This window comes from Manis javanica, chromosome 2 (genome assembly GCF_040802235.1).
Source record: "Manis javanica isolate MJ-LG chromosome 2, MJ_LKY, whole genome shotgun sequence".
Taxonomy (NCBI): domain Eukaryota; kingdom Metazoa; phylum Chordata; class Mammalia; order Pholidota; family Manidae; genus Manis; species Manis javanica.
In genome coordinates, this window is record NC_133157.1 from 51,891,143 (window position 1) to 51,912,757 (window position 21,615).

The 21,615-nt window shown below is 35.1% G+C and overlaps 1 protein-coding gene across 8 annotated transcripts in view; it reads right to left on the reverse strand.

The window, feature by feature from the left end:
• Nucleotides 1-21,615, reverse strand: part of CCDC171 (coiled-coil domain containing 171) — a 353,248-nt gene that overhangs the window by 310,013 nt on the left and 21,620 nt on the right. For 6 of the 8 annotated variants that reach the window (XM_073228479.1, XM_073228476.1, XM_073228477.1 and 3 more), the window contains 3 exons: nt 14,192-14,366; nt 9,141-9,331; nt 7,069-7,200 (listed from right to left, as the gene is read on the reverse strand). In XM_073228479.1, coding sequence (XP_073084580.1) covers nt 7,069-7,200; nt 9,141-9,331; nt 14,192-14,366 — 498 coding nt within the window. The remainder of the gene's footprint in view (nt 1-7,068; nt 7,201-9,140; nt 9,332-14,191; nt 14,367-21,615) is intronic. The other 2 variants (XM_073228481.1, XM_073228478.1) reach the window with 1 other exon arrangement.

The following is a 21,615-nucleotide window of genomic DNA, read 5'->3' on the forward strand; positions in this document are numbered from 1 at the left end:
TGACCTAAAGAGGTTTTGAAGTCATGACAACAGATACAACTGAAGGTCTCATTAAAAATTAGGAGATCAGGTGAAATCTGCAGAGTGGGCAGTGAGACCTCATGGCTCCCTTCCTTCAGCTCCCAGAACACTGACTGCTACACTTCAGGTCCAAGCCCCCTAAGAAGGAGACTAGTAGACTCCTTTGGGAGAAACTACCTGTCCAACAGGAGACAGCTACCAAGACCGGCATTTTTAAGTTTCCTCCAAATAAATGGAAGTGGTTTCCTCTCAGCTTTTCAGTGCCTCATCTTTAAATACAACACACAGCCAAGGGACATCAGAGGATCATCAAACACTTGAGGAAAGAATCTCTCTCAGGTGAACCTCAGACAAATGGGGCCGAACACTCCGCAATCAAAGACAGTCAAGGAAGGGGGAAAGAAAATCACCTTCAGAAACAAGTATGACTTCCATCCCCACAGAGTGAAAATAAGATACTACCAACATGAAACAAGAAAAGTACACTATAAAAAGTATAGTCAAAGAACAAGAAAGAGCTCTTGAAAATTAAAAACCCAAAAGCAGAAATGAAAATTCAATAGAAAAGTTGCAGTATAAAATTGAAGAAATATCCCAGAAAATAGAAGAAAAATATAATAAATTAAAGATGTCAACATTATGCCAAATTGACCTATAAATCCAATTTCATTCCAATCAAAATTACAGCAAGCCTTCTTATAGAAGATAACAAGCCAATTCTCAAACTCACATGGAAAATTAAAAGACTAACTAAGAATAACTCTCCTAAATATTAAGAATATGGAAATCCTTTTTCTTTTCTTTTTTAAGAAGTGGAATTGTGGGGTCCTGAGGTGTGTACATTGTCAAGCTGTATTTTCAAATTGGTCTTTTCCAAAGTTGTTGAACTAACTAGCCCTCCCACCAGGAGTACGCATGAGTCTACATTTCTCTGCATCCTTACTAATACTTGGTACTGCCATACTTTAAAATTTTTGCCCATTGGGTAGATGTGTTATGGTATCTATATATATGTATTTTTTTAAGGTATCATTGAAATACAATCTTATGCTCAAGTTTCACATGAGCAACATTATGGTTACTACATTCCCCCTATTACCAAGTCCCCACCATATACGCCATTACAGTCACTGTCCATCAGCATAGTAAGAATGCTATAGAATCACTACTTGTCATCTCTGTGCTATACTGCCTTCTCCATGCCCCCCTCCATATTATGTGTGTAAATCATAATGCCCCTTAATCACCTTATCCCTCCCTTCCCCACCCATCCTCCCAGTTCCTTTCCCTTTGGTAACTGTTAGTCCATTCTTGGGTTCTGTGAGTCTGCTGCTGTTTTGTTCCTTCAGTTTTTGCTTTGTTGTTGTTATGCTCCACAGATGAATGAAATCATTTGGTACTTGTCTTTCTCCACCTGACTTATTTCACTGAGCATAATACCTTCTAGCTCCATCCATGTTGTTGCAAATGGTAAGATTTGTTTTCTTCTTATGACTTAATAATATTTCATTTTGTATATGTACCACATCTTCTTTATCCATTCATCTACTGATGGACACTTAGGTTGCTTCCATATCTTGGCTATTGTAAATACTGCTGTGATAAACATAGGGGTGCATCTGTCTTTTAAATCTGAGTACTTATATTCTTAGGATAAATTCCTAGGAGTGGGAATACATAAATTCTTATGAAAGAATGAAAGATAATGAAAACCAGATACAAAAATATTAAGAATATGGAGAGGGGAACTGCCCTGCTGGATATCAAAACCTATTTGAAAGCCAAGTTAAACAAAACAATTTTGCTTTGAATCAGAGGTAGACAAATACATAAGTGAAACAGAACAGAGTGCCCAGGAACCAAACCTTAGATATAAAGGAACTGAGTATATGAGAAAGATGACATTATAAATCTAAAGTTGAATAACTAGTACAGGGACATTTGGTGATCCACTTAGAGAAAATGAAATTAAATCTCATCTCATGCTGTATGTAGAAAAAAAAATATATTCTCTTTATGACTTTAAGTTATATAAGACACAAAAAACACTATCAATAAAGGACTGACAGGGGGGTGGAGCCAAGATGGCGGCGTGAGTAGAGCAGTGGAAATCTCCTCCCAAAACCAGATATATTTTTGAAAATACCAAAGACAACTCTTCCTAAAATAAAGGACTGATAAAGTCAACTACATTAAAATCTAAAACTGTGTATCACACACAAATGTACATTTTTTCATGTCTCCACAAAGAGGAAAAAGATATTTGCCACTGGAATAGAAATAACAGAAGGTTAGTAAGCAAATAAATTAAAAGCTCATATAGTCAATAAAAATATACAAAAAATCCCAAGGGAGAAAACATAAACTGGCAGTTCACAAAAGAAGAAATATGAATGGCCAATAAATAATGTTTCAAAATACAAATGTACTCATTGTCAGGGAAATAGAAACTTAAACAAGTACAAGACACAATTTCACACACATCCTATTGCAAAGGAAATTAAATATGAAAAATGCTAAGTATTCAAGAGACTGTAAGGGAAAAGAAACTCTTCTCTTAAATTGGTACAACCACTTGGGAGAACAATTTGTAAAGAACTTAAACCTCAATCAATCCAATAATAGATAAATTAATTATTATACATGCATTGGATAAAATATTATATAGAAGTATACTGAAAGAACCAGAGCTAGTTTAAGTAGTATAATTCTCAAAAACACAAGTGAGAAAGATAAATTAGACAAAGATTCATACTGAATGGTTCTCTATGTATATCCTTAAAACACACAAAATACTAAAACAATATAATGTACTATCAGCCTATACAGAAAATTAAACACCAATTTCATTATGATTATCTTTTGGGAATGAGGTGGTGATGGAATGGTGAAATGCTTCAGAATAGTCAGTTGTCAATGATAAACAATTTATTGTTTGTTGTTCATTCTGAAGCAACTATGCCAAACACTCCCTGTTACTTTTTTGTGTATTCAAATACAAATATTTTTATTTTATAGTTTTATAAATATAACTCAATTCTGGGGCTTATCATAGCATACAAGAAAATTTCAGAAGAACTATATCTCACCAAGCTTAATTTGCCTCCTCCAAACTAAATTTTTTTAATTTTTGTCATATAATTTATTTCTAATCAAACTAAAAGCTACCTGGATCCTTACTGTGGTAAAAGTGGTGTGGTGTTGGTAACAAGTAAAATTGTATTAAGGAATTGGAAATTGAGAAAGTTTTTCTTTTTTCCACCAGAGGGAGATATTGAACTAAAAATATTTTAGCCCCCCAAAATATAATTCTTTATATGTATTCATATAAACATTTCTCAGACTCCAAAATGTGGTTTCAAAGTTGAATAAATACAGATGTTTAAAGTGTATCAGAGCTAAAGTACTCCTCCTTCCTAACTTACGAAATCCATCAATACAGCTAGTTACAACCTTAATCTACTACATGGTTATCTCCTGAAAGAGCCAAAACAAGCTCCTCCTCTATAAATCCTCAAGGCAGAACAATTCTACAATCAAAAAGTGTTTGCAGTTGTACAAACTGGTACTAACCATATGTAATACCTATCACAATTATAAATCCATAAGCTCACAGACCAAGCAATTACATTTCTAGACATTTATACAGCTGAATCACTTGCATGACAGCTCAAAGATATGAGCAAAAATGTTAGTGAATCATTTTTAATTAGAAGAAAAAAACTTTGAAGAAAATAAAATGTCTGCCAATAAGGGATTCTTAAAATATATTATAACTTCCACGTGACAGAAAACCATGCAAATACTACAAGAGTAATGTAAGGACATAAAAAAATGAATACCAAATATTACTGAAATATAATTTCATTTATTTAAATACAGTAACATATGTTACTCCTTAGATGAGGAGTGGGATTGGAGGGTAAGACCCTCACTTTCTGCTTTTAAAATTCCCTTAATTAGAGGACTTTTACAATGAGCACAATATATAGTAACTGTATAAACTAAATATTAAGATATTTCCTGTTTGGAAGCAGGCAGTACTAGGGCCAGAATCACTTTCTATTCCCTATGCTTACACAGGGCATCAGTAGATAGTTAACCAGGAAACTACAAAGAAATGCTCTTTGCTGCCCTAGATCATTTGAGGCCAACTTCTGAAATACTTCCGTGTAACTTCCTCCAAGCTGTCCCTAGATCACAACTGTGCTTACCGGCTCAGTGTCTGACAGTTTGCACCCAACCCTCAGCCTACTAATGCTTAAACCTGGTCTGATCCCTTCCTTGACTGCCTCCACACTCCTGGTGCTCTTTCTCTAGTTTATGTATTATTTTCAATCTATCTTTCCCATGTTCTTCACTATCACAAACTCTCTCACTCCTTCATCAACAGATACACAAACCAAATTTAGTCAATGAATAAGGAAAGGATCATTTTATTCCCTGGTTGTGTTACAGAATTTTGTAAATGAAATAAATACAAAATATATATATACGTTCACCTTCTAAGTGCTTCCAATTCAACTGATAAATTATACATTGAAATGAACAGGAAAAGTGACAAAAGAAAGTCACAATGTTTTAAAAACAGCTCCCTGTATGTCCCACACTGCCGATAATGGAAAACCTTAGGGCAAACGAGCATCCTCAAAGTTCACATCACTATTGCAGGAACAAAGAAAAAAAATAACTGAATAAAAAAAAAGCAAATGGTCATTTCACATTAAAAATTTAAAAGAATGGAGATTAAAAAAACAAAATGATATATTTTTTTCAAAAAAATACTTTGTTCTAAAACTACCACAGCTTTGATTTGTTTTGAAATTTCAAACAATGCTAAAAAAAGGCATGGAATTTTTATGTTTATCAAAGAATGTTATTATGCATTTTTTACAAAATGAGAAATACTTTCTTAAAATGAGGTAACTCCACTAGATTTCCCATTAACATTCCAGAGAAGTAAACCTCTGTTTAGTGAGAAAGAAAAGAGACAAGGCATAAAATTAAGATTTTTCTCTTTATAATGGCTTTGAATTCTAAAGCCCAGATGAGAGAAACATATACCAATTTTGTCTGTTAAAGATGGGGTTTCACTTGGAAGGTTTTTTAAAACATTTTAAAAACTGAATTCCCTCAGAGAGCTACACAGAGAACACTCTATGATCCTAACACCCAATTATAAGATGGAAACCTAAATCCATCAGCAGCCAAGACAGAGAAAAGAATTTCAATCTATCTCTCAGGCTGTTTAAAAAAATACTTTTTCATATATAAATAGTTTCTTAAACTTGCTTATAAAAGGAAAAGCAATTTTCTTTTGTTAATATGAAAAGAAATTGAGTGAGAGAGCTCTGAACATTTTAGTTATATAATACAATTTATCTTACAAAAGGTGGTAGTGACTAAGGTGTGTATTTCCCTATTCTTCCCTACACATAATAATAAAATGATGCAGAATTTCTATTTCTTTTAATAGTTCATAATATAAAGTCTAGTATAACTGCATATATTTCATCTGAGATTTCTAGGAATGGCTAGGAAACTGCATCAAAATCACATCACAGGTCATTGAATTATAGTTTATAAGCTTCAGGCTTCTAACTGGTGGCAGTGGAGATTTCTGAGTTTACAAATGAAGGGGTATTTTCATTTACTTAAGAAAATGCTTCTTTGTTCCAGGTAGCCTTTGAGAGAGTTGCCAGCAACAGTGCAAATGTCATCTACTCTGTTCCCCCAATTTGGGAGAATTCCCCCAATTCTCCCAGGTAGTTAATCAATTTTTCTTTTATGGTCCCACAGCATTTTGTACAAAATTTTATTATATTATAATATATTTTCTCCCTAGAACAGAAATCACACTTTAACCAACTTTTTGTCCTCAGTACCCACAGCTGGAATTCAGTAAGTACTTAGGGAATGAAGAAGGAATGAGAGAACTAACCACACAAATCATAGACTCTAATACCAAGAAGTCTAAGAAGAGATTGTAATGTCTTTCCAAATTCTAAGAGGGAGTGGCTGGGAAGAAAAGCATTGCCCAAAGACAAAAGGTTTGGGAAAGCTGTGATTTTTATTGGTATTCTGAATACTGAACACATACAACAAATTCAGTATTTCCCTGTGTTCAGCCGGCCAGGTTTCACTCTTAAAAAAAATCAGGTGCCTCCTACACTCTTCAGGTTTTCAGCCATTTTGTCTTGGAGATCTATTTCTTACACAGAGCTACTCCAAAATACATTTTGGGTGGGATTTTTCATTCTGCAAAGAATGAGCATCTTTGACACCTATATGAGGACTACATTTCAGTTTGTCTTTTTGTGTTGGAAAAATGTCTTATCACAAAATAATAAAAGAAATGATAGAAATTCATTTGAAATTTTTAGTTGGTTAGGAATAAAAAAGTTTGAATTTCTCCAATCTCTCCTTCAAAATAATTGACATATAAACTTGAAAGATGCAAAGTATGCTGGAGTGAGAATCTGGAGACTGTGATGTTTTCCCACAATAATCACTCAGTCTGTCACCAGAGTGAATCATAATCTCCATCTATTCATCTATAATGGGGATTAGACTCAATCAATGCCTTTCAAACTGAACTACTTGAAGCCTTGGGGATTCTATCTGTTGGGGAGCAAGGGATTAGCACATGAGTAAGAATCTGTACTTCTTAAAAATAGTTCAAAAATCACTTTACTATATGATTTATAACCATCCTTTGATATCTAAAATTCAGTTGTTCTATTTCTTTATTCTGTTAAAAACTGCTAACAGTCTCATATTTTAAATTGGAAAAATAAAACACCACGTGGGTGCGTGACCTTCTCAAAATCACATAATTTTTGCAATGGAAGTTCTGATTCTAACTATCTGTGGGTAACAGTTGCCCATATTGTCATGTAACTACAAATGAAACATGGCCTTCAGAGATCAAAGACTGGGACTTATTTTTGCCTTGCGTAAACTAGTCAAATATTGCACTGATGTAATATTTTAATATCATAAGCATTAAAAAGACATATTTAAGGAGCCGAATTATTTTTAAAATACCTGCACTATGAATTGTAACTCTCTTCTTTCAGATTCCCATTGTTCTGCTTGTAATCTAAACTCCTCCAATGCTGTCTCTCTGATATGAGACTCCATCTCATTCTTCTCTTGCTGATGTTTTACCAAGGCTTCCTTTATACAAATAAAATCTTGCTTTACTATTGCATTCATAAAAGTTATATTTCTTCCTTCCTCCCCAGTTTAAGTGTAACAAAGGGCTCTCCTTACCTACAGACCTAAAACTCATTATTAACTTATGTTAAAAAATCATTAATAGAAATATTGTATTTTAACTACATAATGTAGATCTGAGTAAGGAATTATGGTTACCCACTTAAGAAACATATATATACATATATTTAACCCAATTTTTCTAAAAAAATTAACTTCAGAGATTTGAACAAAATGCATTATAAGGAGACAAAGTAGATCATACATAATCTATATGTAAAGTATGCATGTAAAATATGGAAAACTCTAGTTACCTGTGAACAAACTGGATCATCCCTGATAATTTATATGTCAATCTGACAAAAAATAATGTATTTACAAAAGGGGAGAAGGAAGGAATTTTGTGTAACAAATCAAGTTAAGTAAACTAGAATGTCAAAAAAAAATTTTTTTTAAGGCTTGGATTGTTAACTAATTTCTAGTTCTGTAGATAATATCTGCAAGAGGCTTTTTGGGGGGAAGGGGAGTTCCTAGTTACACTACATTTACAAGATCTAATTTTTAAAATACAACTTTTAAAAATATAAAAGGCAGCTTTTCTGAGAAGCCCAAATCTCTAACCTACAGAGTTTAAAACAAAGCCCGCATTAACACAAGGAGAAAGATTCCATGGCTTACAGGAGAGAGGGAAAGCTTCCAGAAGTGTAGATCTGCATAATAAAGACTGCCTTCAAGGAGAGCCTTGAGGCTTTTCCCCTTAGGGCTAGTGACGCCTATTCAATTCCAAAGGTACCCATCCAGATCAGTTCAACGCAAATAGCATTAAATAAATGCAGAATTCTCCTACCCAGTAGCTGATCAAGATGACATCAAGGTCTTATACCTTGAGGAGCAGGCAGATTGACGTATGGAATGCTGCCACCATCAACCCTTCTTTCCCAGAGCTCCAAGACATTCTAGATGGGAAAGTTATAAAGGGCCACCCAGGGACTAGTTGACACCTAAACTTTCCCCATTAAAATACTAATACAGCCCTTGAACTTGCCTGGCACTGGTCTACTGTCTAGGAATATAACAATAAATAGAATGTACAAATAGTGACAACCGACATGGAAAAAATCAGAAGTGGATCTGCTGACAATGTCAGGGAACCCTTGTACTGAAACTATTACATTTAGTAAATGCTTCTGTAAAATTATTTTTTAGTGAAGACTTATTTCCAGAATTCTGAAAAGCTATTTACATCAGTGATAAATGTAGAGCATTTTTATCACATATTTTTCAGTTTAAACTAGTACTTCAAAAAAGGACAAATGTAAACATTCAAAATTTATATTTTAAGTGCTGATACCTTCAATATTAAACCACACTTTTACTCGAGAATAAAAATGAAAAAAAATGGGAGAATAAATAGCTCACAATAATTTCAGTAAAAGATCATCAAATATTTCATTCATCATGTCTATAGAGGCTATGCCCTACATACATAGATAATGATGTTTACATCAAATATGTAAATACCTTTCTACATATATTGTATATTCAGACAAAATCAAGGGCCTACATTTCTAAAATTCCAAATTCTCATGCTGCTGTAGGTTCTTACCTTCTCACAATATGCTTATATAAGTGGGCTTTTTTTCCATTTTGATCAGAGATCTCAAACTGCTTTTCACAAAAGAAACAGCATATATATTAATATATTGATAAAGCATATTACAAAAGAGACCTGCAAAAATGTTCCTAAAAAGGAAAGAAGAGAGAGTGGGGGGAGGAAGGGAGGAAGCCAGATTTTCTTGCTTTCTGGTAGTTTTTTTCTTTCCAAGGATACCTTCAAATAACTTATAACACATTTCAATTAATATTATATATAGCATAATTACTCTATAAAATAAGTTTACCTGTAGAATTTTTTCTAGTCTGCTTTTTTCTTTCATAAGTAAATCATATTCTCGATTGCAATTTTGAATTATATTGTCTCTTCCCTCCAAATCACATTCAAATCTTCTGCATTCTTCTTTCCATTTCTGTTGGGAAGTCTGGAATGCTTTCTCAATCTCATTTGTCTTTCCTTGAAGTTCTATATTCTGAGCTATTAAAAATATAAAAGAATAATAGGTATATTTCCAACCACAAATTAAATCTCTAGGAGGTCAGAAACCTAGGCTTTGGAGCTGATACCATTTACAGCATGGTCTTAGGATAAAACATTTAGCCACCTCACACCAGTAAACTCTTGAAAAGCTCACTGTTCCAGAACCAATCTATTCTACAATTTCTCAATCCCTTCTTCCCCTCCAGAGAAAGGTGATTTGGCCATGAAATGGTCTGACATATTCTTAAGGCGTGCCCACTTTTAGATGCACCTCTAGTACCAGCTGCAACTCTACTGCTTTTTATCCTATTCAGGAAAATGAATCAATTTTTTTAAATTAAAAACTGTAACATATAGGGAGACTTTAAAAGACTTGATAGTTACAAATTTTGATATTTGACTATTGGTAATAAATTACTTGTGATACGTCTTACACATGAGCCTGTCACAAAATTGAGGTTGGAGACCATGGCTCCAACCCTTAGAACTACAGTTACTTAATCCCCCAAAGTTAGGTGAAACTCACCTCTCATCCTAGTATTATCTCAACTATAACCAACATCTCTCAACTCACTGCAGCTACTGCTCTGTTTCTGCATCTTTTCTAGATCCAGGTCTGGCTTCATCACTTGTCACCTGATTAAACCTTTCTGCCTCTAGCCCTCAGTGGAAATAAAATGCATCTTAGTTAAACTGTTGTGAAGATAAAATGAGGAAATATGCCCGAACACACTTATTGAAAAAAATTCCAGTTAGTAGTATTATTTGTACATTATATTTGTTTTTTGAATAGATTATATATTCAAAAGGTTCAAAATTCAAAGGTATAAAAGATACAGAAAGTCTCCCTTCCATCCAGTTACTATTCACAAGACATTGTTCCTGGCCTAGCACCCTGTACTGCAGGTTAGGAAACTTGAGGCCACTTTGATTCCCATTCCTTTGCACATGGCCTTTTTTGTTATTGATGTCCCTTTCCTTTCTCCTTTCCTTTCCTTTTTTCTTTTCTTTTCTCTTTCAAAGCTTTAGGATCTTCTCTTTGTCTCTATTTTTCTGAGATCTCATAATGCTCTGCCTTCACATGGGTCTAGTTCTTTCCATAGTGGTAAGTATCCAATGGACCTTTAAACCTTTGGTTCTGAGATGTATTCTTAAATTATTTCACTGATGATTTATCCTTCTCTGTTTTCTCACTTATCTCTTTCTGTATTAACTATTATCAGAATGATCCTCAAATTTCTTGCGTTTACTCTCCTATTTTTCCACCCATTTTTTTTTTTTACTCTAATTTCTGGGATTTAGAATTTATTTTAATTTCCTATCTTTGTCTTCCAATGTTTCCACTGACATTTTTCATGCCTGATTTCACATTTGTAATTCCAAGGCCTTTCTTTTTTATAGCACTGGCTATGGCATTAGGACAGAATATACTCCCTTTCAGCTCTGAGGATATTAGCACTACTTATTTGTTAAATCTTCCTACAGAGTTTTTGATTTTTCCAAATTAATTTTTTCTCTCCATTTTAGAGGTTTTCCCCAAGTATCTGGTAATTCCTGGTTGTCTACTCTCAGTTAAGAATAACTGTAAGGGTGACACACCATTTTTACACCCATATACCCACCACCAAGATTCTGAGCTTGAAGGTAAAGTTTGACAACTATGGTCTTCACTGGAAGAGGATCTGGCTGGGCCATTTATTAGGAAACCCCACATCAGTATCATTAGGTTTTTCCTCTTGACTTGGTTGGGTGACCCACAGAAGAGTCTTCTAAGTTCCCACATTCATACGGTGCTAGCTTTTTGGGAAGCCTAGAAAAAGGAAGCTGGAAGGAATATTTCCTCAATATTCAGCAGTGGGTAGGCTGTCTTCCTGTTTTTGCCAGTATTATATCACTTCCAGAGATTGAGCCTCTAGACTCCCACTAAGAAGTGGGAGCACTCCCAGAGGAGCATGCTTTTCGGAGGGGATCTAAGAACCCAAGTCCTCTACAGCAAGAAGCTTTCATCTCTCTTTATTTTACCCACTATTGCTATTCCATTTCCTAATTTCAAAGGTATCTGTCGCTTTAATTCGTAAGCCTTTTAACTATCTAACAAGCTGTCTGCCAGCTTTCCCCACTTCTGGTTTAGGATTCTAACATCTCAGAGGTCTGCTAAATTAGTTATCCCTCATCCATTTGCTTTCCAGCTTTCAAAATTTTCTCTCTTGTCATGTCTCTTATTCTCTCAGTTGCCATGGGATTATCTTTTAATATCCCATAATTTCTTATTTTGTTTTTAACTCTGCTCTCCACATTCTTTCATAGAAATTTTCAAAAAATACAGTAAGTTGAAAGTATTATATGGTGAATACCCAAAAACCCAGATTAGACTCTTTGATTGTTAACATTTTACTATATTTGCTTCAGCACACATTTATCCATCCATCTATCCATGCATTCATTCATTTATCCATTCATCAGATTACTATACTTTTTTATGTACTTCAAAGCAAGTTGCAAATATAAGTACATTTCATTTCACTCCTAAATAATTCAATATTCATATCATTAACTAAAATTTATGGAAGTTTTACTTTATTGCATATAAAATTTACAAATAGTGAAATGCACAAATCTTAAGTGCACCACTCAAAGAGATTTGACAAATACACTCATGCAACCAAAACCCCTATTAAAATGTAGAACATGTTCTTCAATCTAAAAGATTTCCTCAAACCTTTTCTCAGTTAACCTACACTGCCAACCCATCCCAGAGGTAACCACTGTTCTGATTTTTTTTTTACCAACAATAGGTATTTTCATCTAGAACTTCATATAAATGGAACCATGAATCATACAGTATGTGCTCTTCTATGCAAAGTTTCACTCAGCATATTTTTGAGATTCATTCATGTTACTGCATGTATCAGTAGCTGGTTCATTTTTATTGCTGAGTAGTATGTCACTGTATAAATATATATAAACTGTTACTTCTTTCTCTTGTAAATGGACATTTGGGGTTTTTTCTAACTCTGGGCTGTCATGAATAGAGCTATTATGAAAATTCTTATACAAGTTTTTTTGTGGGCAAATGTTTCTCAGGGGGTAATAATAAAGAGTGAAACTGTTAAGTCATAGGTGATATATGTATGTTTATTATCAAAGAAATTGCCGGGGGTTTTTTCCAAGAGCATTTCTCTGGTGACAAGGGAGGTTAAGCATTTTTCATATGATTAAGGGCCATTCTTTTATCTTCTTCCGTAAGGTTTCTGTTGAAATCTTTTACCTTTGCACAAATAACTTCCCATCTTTCCTGGACTTCAATTTCTTCACAATTATATGAAAGTTACTAACTTGTATATCTAGTGCCTTTCAATTCTTGTAATCCTAAATTTCAGGTAGTGGTGTAATTACTTAATGTCAGAGGTAATCAAAAATACTTCTGACAAATGGAAATAACCCAAGACAACTGGCCAAGACTAGGAACCATAACCTTACAATAATTATAACAATATTTGTTTAGCCCCACATGGTTAACAAAGCACTTTCATTTTCTTATTTCATCCTTAAAACAGCCTAGGTTCAGATATCACTAAGTGGTAGCACCAGGACCTAAATCTAAATCTTCGGAATTCACGTTCAGTGTTCTCTTAATTAAAACTTGCTGTGCACAAGAGTGTTCATAACAACATTATTCTTAATAACCAAAAACTGAACACAACCCAAATATCCATCAATAGAAATGGATAAATATAAGTGTGGTAGATAATATATAGTATATATAATATTCACTCAATATATATTTCATGTTCACTCAATATAATAGTAAATGTCAACATAAAGTTTATACAACAATATAGATAAACTCACAAACACAGTGTTGAAGGAAAGAAACCAGATACAAAAGAGTATATATACTATGTGATTCCATTTATGTAAAGTACAAGAAAAAGACAAAATTAACTCTCACTATTAAAAAGCAGGATAGTAGTTATCCATGTTAAAGGACTCACTGAATGGAATTTTCCATTCTATGATCTGGGAGCTTGTTATGAGTTATGCACTTATCTGGGCACATTTCTTCATATATTCGAAACATAAAGATTTTTAAATGTCCATATGCTGTACAGGAATAGGTTTTGGGGACTGAGCCCACTGACTTTTCTTTTCTAGGCACACACTCTACCTTGTGGTTCCTAAACCTAGTGACTCAGCAGAATCACCTGCAGTGCTTCAACATATAAATTCTCATTCTGACTACATTTAATAAGAGGCCTGTGAATTTTTTATTAATCCCTATGTGGTTCTACCAGTTATCCCTGGAACAAGTACTCTAAAAAGTAATTAAAAGAATTCTGAACCCCTTTTCCATACATGCACAACATTAAAAAAGTTAGTGTAAAGTAGATGAATGTTCACATAAAAAAAACTTTACAGTGGGTGGGGAGGGAGGGAGAAGGGGATTGAGGGGTATTATGTTTAGTACACATGGTGTGGGGATCACGGGGAGAACAATGTAGCACAGAGAAGGCAAATAGTGGATCTGTGGCATCTTGCTGCACTAATGGACAGTGACTACATTGGGGTATGGGTGGGGACGTGATAATATGGGTAAATGTAGAAACCACATTGTTTTTTCATGTGAAACCTTCATAAGAGTGTATATCAATCATACCTTAATAAAAAAAATTTTTTAAACATTAAAAATGAAAAAAAAAAAGCAAACTTTACATACACCCAACAAAGTGTGTCCGTTAAAAGCCAAAGAATCAAAACCCCACCTCTGACCCCAGATGGAATGTATACACAACAGTGAGCAATGACATACGAGGAGGTCACAACCATAAACATGGGAAGAAATGGAAAGAGTCTCACCACAGAGTTCTTCTCGGATCCTGTGTGCCTCTGCTAATCTTTCTTCAGCAGCCCGTCTTCCAAGACCAGCTTCCTTTCTAGCAACAGCCAGGTCATACTCCAGACTTTGTCGAAAGGCTTCTCCTTTTTCAACTTCAGATCGTAGCTTGGCAATCTGGCTCTCACAGCTTGCCAGCTAAAAACAGATTTCTGACATCATGAAGCAATATTAAAATATGTCTCTAAGATTATGAGATCATGAACCCAAACATCTCGATTTCTTTAACAAATCTGCTTTTTATAATATTTATAAGATAAGAATTCATTCGTAAGTTTATGCTTCCTAAAATACTGGGAAGGAAGCACTAGCATTAATCACCAAATGATACTCATCAATTTTCTTTAGAGAACTAAGATGAAAACAAAAAAAAATTCTTACATTTGAAAAAAATGGAAAAAAAATTCTTACATGAACTGCTCATAAAAATAAAATTACAAATTTTAATCAGAAATAGTCATACATAAGAAATGAAAAAAATGCATAACATGTAGTCAGCACTTAAAAATTCATTCTCTCCTCCCATCTTATTCCCTAAATGAAATCAAAAAGCAAGTTGCATAAAGTAGTTTAGTAAATATTGTCTATTACTTATCTTGATTATGACATTATTGATAAAGCATAACATAATAAAGGTGACAATTTTGCAGGGATTTTAATGAACTAATATCTAATTTATCTAATATCTAGATAATTAGATATCTATTAACTAGATCTAATTTATCTAATATTCTATGAGTAGCAGTGACAGAAGATAAGTCATAGAATTCGAACTTGATAATTTATAAAGTTCATTCATTCCCACTCTAAAATTATATGATCTAATCAATGGTTCATTTAACAATATTAAACACTTGCTATGTGTCATGTATAGTGAAAGATATCAAAACAAACATTATAGAGCTCCTGATCTAAGTAATAAAATGCTATAGAAAAGCATACGAGGTAAGTTTTATAAAACAGTAAAGTTGTTACAATAGTTCAAAGAAGAGCAAAATTATTTATCACTGGTAGGAGAGAAAGAGATGGTGGATGAAGGAAAATGCTAGAAATATATCATGTAGGAGAGCACTGAGCTACTATACCAGGCTAGAAATTGATGGTCCAATTATCAAATGAGAAAAGAAAAAATAATTTCTGAAGAGCAACATCAGAAATTACCATAAGTAGCTGTTAATATGTAGAGTACAGAGAAGTTATACTGTTTTTCAAATATAAAGAGAATAATTTTCATTTTTAAAAATTTTACAAAAGTAAACATCTTCAAAACACTTATACTTAGAAAATAAGAATTTACAAATGTTTTAATGAAGAAAAAAATCATAGAACTTAAGTTACATATTCAAGATAATTTTGTTTGTTTCAGAATCACTCCATCCCTTCCAGCCCAGTCTTTTCTTCCCTATGAGAATAAACTTGTTACCACATGGGCATTCCCAACTGTGTGCGTCATTTACCTGTTTACCCTCAGGTCTGCTTCCTATCTTGCTCCAGCTCTGCTCTGGATTGTAGGAACTGTATTTCCCAGGCTCCTTGACAACTGGCTTCTCAGTAGTCAAAAGTTTGGCCAAAAAAAGGCACTTGTGGTATACTTGAGAGCAAGAGAAGAGAAGCCAGGGTATTTCTCCCACTCTAGACCTAACTCAAGGCAGCATCTCTGTCTTCCCTATGGCTACAGATGCTTCTGGATAATCCATCCCTCCACGAGCCTTGCTCTCTTTCAAACAGTTCTGGCTTTTGTCAACCTTAGGAGTGGAAGTAGCATTCTAAACGTTGTGACCCTCTGGGTTGCCATAACATCCCCTATTTGTCTTTTCAGCTCTTCTAGTACCTCTGAAATCAATTCCCTCTACTAATGTCCCTTTGTTGAAAGACTTAAGAGTGAAAGACCTAGATCACAATTGTTTAAATTATCATGTGCAGTTGTTTAGAATAGTGTCAGCTGAGGACAAGACTTTGGAAATTAAGTTGCACTTGACTATTACAGAAGCACCATTTACACAAGACCCGTAGAGTGGGAAGACGAAGTCTGACTATGCTAGAGAATTTATAAAAACCAAGTGATAATCTTAGGGCCTTAGGATCTCAGCTCAAAACAGACAGAAAACCAGAGAGTTTCTGTGTTGACTTTAAGAGTCTCTTATTTCTTATGAGGACTGCATAATTACAGAACAAGTTGAATGAATGGCCTCACCAAGTTTCTAATGTTAAGATGATATGTATCATTTGGGCAATAAGTAGGAAGGAAGGAGATGGAATGAGGATTTGGAATTAGACAAACTTCCAAACTGTAAAGTCCCCAAGCCCTCCTAAACACATCTCTTACCAACAAAAGCAGCTTCTCCTCCCTGTCTGAGGTAATTCCCCATTCCTTAATAAAAGATTTAGTAATGGCCATCCCTGAAGCAATGTCTTACATTTATTTGCAAGACCCACCTCCACCACACATTGTCACCATAAACTCAGATCTCAGTATGCCATAGGAGGAGAAATGCACTTTCTGCTCCAGGAGAAAATAACATACAGCAAAAGAAATGCAAGACCTTGCTAATCTTGTATTAGGAACCTGCAAAACATATTTAGAACTGGTTTGGATTTAATCAGTTAGCTCTAACAGTTTGCTTGGATGAGTAATGAATTAAGTTGCATTCAACATCAGCCTACAATCACTTAATAAGGTCAAAATGCTAGTACTTTCCTGACATAAAATGGAGATTTTAAGGAGGTAGAAATGGTTTATAAACCTCCCCTTCCCCCAACTGCATCCTCTTTGAGAACCCAAACGGCATTCTTTTCCTAATTAAAATGCTACAAAATACACTGGAGTAGACAGCACAAGCTTGGAAAGCTCTGGTGGCTAACATCTACATGCCAGAGATAATAGTAGAGGGTGGAGATAATGGTGGGACATGTCACAATTGAGATGCACTCCCCCATTTCTATCAAAATATGAGTTCCAGAGTAGCAAGCCAAGTGGTGGCAAGGTGAGCACAGTTACTATAATGGGCAGCAGGAGTACAGTAGCAATTATAGCATTTGGCCTCCAGGTAATTGCAGGGATATGTAATTGATCAGGGTGTACATAGGAATTAAAAAGATGGGCAGCCTTCTAAAGCAGCAATGGCCAATAGATATACAATGCAAGTCTCATGTGTAATTTTAAATATTCTAGTAGGAATATTTTAAAAAGTAAAAGTAAACATGTGAAATTAATTTTAAAATAACTTATCTAACTGAATAATATCCAACATTATCTCTATTTCAACATATAATCAATATGAAAAATTATTAGTGAGATATTTTATATTCTTTGTTGTACTAAGTTTATGAAATCCAGCATTTAACATTTATAGAACATCTAATTCAGACTTGTCACATTTCAAGGTTAAAAGACATGTGACAAGTGGTCACCATATTGGAAAAGCTCTTCTGAAGCATTATTTGATCTAAACAAAGGAAAAACAAAAAAAGCTAAGTCTACTGGGCAGAATCATGACTTGAGCCTCCAAAATATGGACTCATACCGTTCCATCAGTTTCCAGACACCTTTACTAAAGCCCCTTGTGACAGAACTGCCACAAGAATACACTGTAACTCTTCCCACAAGCCCTTCCCAATGAGCAAGGTAGGAGCTTTGAACTGGAGACTGATATGTACTGTGTCTCCCCTACACAGATCCAGGAAATAAAGGGTGAAAGTGGGAGTGGCCTCTCTCTAATAACCTAGCCTCTAATAACTCACTTGAGTTTTTCCCTCTTTGAAACTTTGGGCTTTGATCTTTTAAAGAGATCTTAATTCCCAAAGACTGAATACTTCCACAAGGTGACTGATTCATTTTGATACATGCTACGACATGGATGAACCTTGAAAACATTATGCCAAGTAAAATAAGCCAGACACAAAAGAACAAATATCGTATGGTACCACTTACATGAAGTATCCATCTAGAATATACAAATTCACAAAAACAGAAAGTAGATTAGAGGTTACCAGGGGCTGGGAGGAGGCAGAGCTGAGGAGTTATTGTTTAACGGGTACACATTTCTGTGGATAAAAAATTTTGAAAGTAGATACTAGTGATAGTTGCACTATGAATATAAGTAAAGTCACTGAATCATACACTTAAAAATAATTAAAATGGCAAAGGTTATCTTATATACATTTTACCCCAATAAAATAATGTCAAAAAAAAACCCCACCGAATTGGAAGCTGAGAGTACCCCTAGGCTAGTTTTGGGCTTCTTATGCCAATGAAACAAAAGGCAAAGAAAGGAGTCACTATATTGGCAAGGGCAATTAATCCTGATCACTAAGAGGGTAGTGCGGCAGGGAAAGCACGGAAGCCTGAGGATTCACTGATGTGACGCTTAGTACTTCCATCTCTACAGAGATTCCACAGAGGCAGCACCATTAAAGAACCAGACTTTTCAAGAATGAAGGTTTGGTCGCTCCACCAAGGGAAATGCTGGCAGAGGGTAACAAAAACATGTAACCAGTTGTGGAAGAAGTGATGAGTATTAACTTACAACCTTAGGACCAGTTCTAGTAATAAATAAGAAGTGCGGCAGCTCTGGATAAATGTTATATGTATCTGTTAGTGATTCTTTTCTCTGTTCCTCTGTTACTCTCTTCTGGCATTATAAAGAAGGTTGGTAATGTTTAACTTTTCGATTATATTCATAAGGCACCGAATTATAAGGATCTGACAGTGAGAACATGTACCATCCGTGAGATGGATGCAGTGACTAATGAGCCTTTTTGCCACCCATTCTGGAGAGAGCAAAAGCACCTTTATAGAGATCGCACCTGAGTCGCTACGCAGGAACAATACTATTGTAGGGGAATTACACATGCTAGAAGAGTGATAGGAATGCAGAAGAGCCAAAGGTGGGCCGTTTGATCCATTCCCAACCCCTCCTTTTGCTCTACTCTACTGTATCACAGGAACTAAAATTCCCATCCTCCACTGCCAAATGGCTCTACTTCTGGCAGCAGCTCTGGCAGTAGCTGCATCTCTTTTGAGGTTCCTGCTCCCATCCCCACCATCCAAACATCCCAACACTGCCTTAACAGTGTCTGCCTCCCACCAGACAGCCCCAGCTTCTGGATTCTTGTCCCATCACCTCCCACTTGCCCTCTGGCCTACAGGTGGTGGTTACTTCCTGGTGTTACTAATCTCCAGGCCTCATCATTCCTTGTTTGGATTCCTAGGGCTTACATCACCTGTACAAGCAATTCCCTCTATTAATGTCCCTCTTTTTGCCTGACTGGACTTTATTTGATTTCCAGAGCTACCCACATAGCTGACAGACATATATGCTCTGCTCAGAGGCTGTTTTCTAACTTAAGGTTCAACATGCACTGAAACATGCAAGAGCATCAGAATGGCATCTCCCTTCTTTTAAAAACACATCTGCCTTCTCATCAGTCTTTATACCCAACCAGCTATCTTAGAACCTTTTCTCCATGTCATCTTCCTTTATGCCCTCTACAGCATGTCTCAGCCTCTAAAAGAAAGGTTTTCCAACATTTTAACACCATGACCCTCTTCAACAAGCTAGCAAAGCCTCCTCAGAATAATATAATTAAATGCATTTTTTAAAAATATACAGGATAAGACATCTATAGGTCCTGAAACCTAAAAAGCCTACTGCTTGGTCCTAGGTTTCCAGTACCTTTTGGTTAAAAAAGGTTACATTGCTCTTCTTTATCCTCTCCCAACCTCTTTCCTCTAGAAGATTTTTTTCCTCTATCATCACTGCCTGGGCCTATGAGCTATCTCAATAGCTGCACAGTCTCTTGTCCTGTTTCACATGTGTATTATTAGACTCAAATGATTATCAGAACCACTGCAACAATGAAAACCTGGTGGCGTTGTCCCACCCCAATCATCCCCATCAGTGCCACTCAGTCTCATCTGGAAGCTGTGAGTCTACAAACAACTCCTCCCTCCACAGGCTCTGCCCACTAATAAATCTTCTCAACAGTAATCTATTACGTCTATACCTAGCAAAGAAAATTGAGACTCAAAAATATTAACTTGTCCAAGAACCCATAACAATAAAATTCCTAATTAAGTCATTTTAAAGATATTTTATTTACTGAGTCATAATTGACATATAACATGTTTCAGGTAACAATGTGATCTTTTGATATTTGTACATATTGTCAAAATGATCACCACAATAATTATAGTTAAGATCTGTCACTATACACAGCTGTATTTTTTTCTTGTGATGAGAACTTTAAGATCTACTCTCTTAGCTACTTTCAAATATGCAAAATAGTATTAACTACTGTCACCATGCTGTACATTACAACCCCATGACTGTTTTATAACTGCAAAGTTCTACCTTTTCACCTCCTTCAACCACTGTGCCCTATCTACACCCAACCTCTGACAACCACCAATTTATTCTTTGTATCTATGAGCTTGGTTTTTGGTTTTGTTTTCTTGATTCCATATATAAGTGAGATCATATGGTTTTTGTCTTTCTCAGTCTGACTTATTTCACCTACTGTAACGCCCTTAAGGTCCATCCACATTGTCAGAAATGGCAAGATTTCCTTTTTACTTTATTAAGGTGTCATTGATAAACATTCCTATGAAGGTTTCACAAGAAAAACAATGTGGTTGCTACATTCACCCATATTATCAACCCCCATACCCCACTGCAGTCACTGCCCATCAGTGTAGTAAGATGCCACAGAGTCACTACTTGTCTTCTCTGTGCTACACTGTCTTCCCCATGACAACCCCACCACACCATGTGAACTAATCATAATACCCCTCAATCCCCTTCTCTCTCCCTCACCACCCACCCTCCTCTACACCTCCCTTTTGGTAACTGCTAGTCCGTTCTTGGAGTCTGTGAGTCTACTGCTATTTTATTCCTTCAGTTTTGCTTTGTTGTTATACTCTACAAATGAGGGAAAGGATTTCCTTTTTTATGGCTGAATAATATTCCATTGCTATGTACAGATGTGTATATGCATATATACACATATATGTGTATCACATTTTCTTTATCCATTGATCCATTAATGAACACCTAGGTTTTAAAGATCTTTTGTGCCAATCACCCAGCATGATATGTATCAGCATTAAGAGTATCTGGTAAGGCAAATATATAGCTTTAGTTTTTAGATAGTTTCATTCTTCTCTGCCTTACTTTATAATTGGCATATCTGGAGATTGCATGGCTAAAAAAATTACTACACAATATGAGTAAAATCATAGCTGAAACAATAAGCATGAGTTGTAATATAAACCTGGAGATGAACCAATTATAACTGCCTATTTTGAGAAAAGTCTCTTTCTTCCCTGAGATAATTTCTATCTCTTTAATGTGAACACGTATTTCAAAACATTTTGATCAAATAAGAG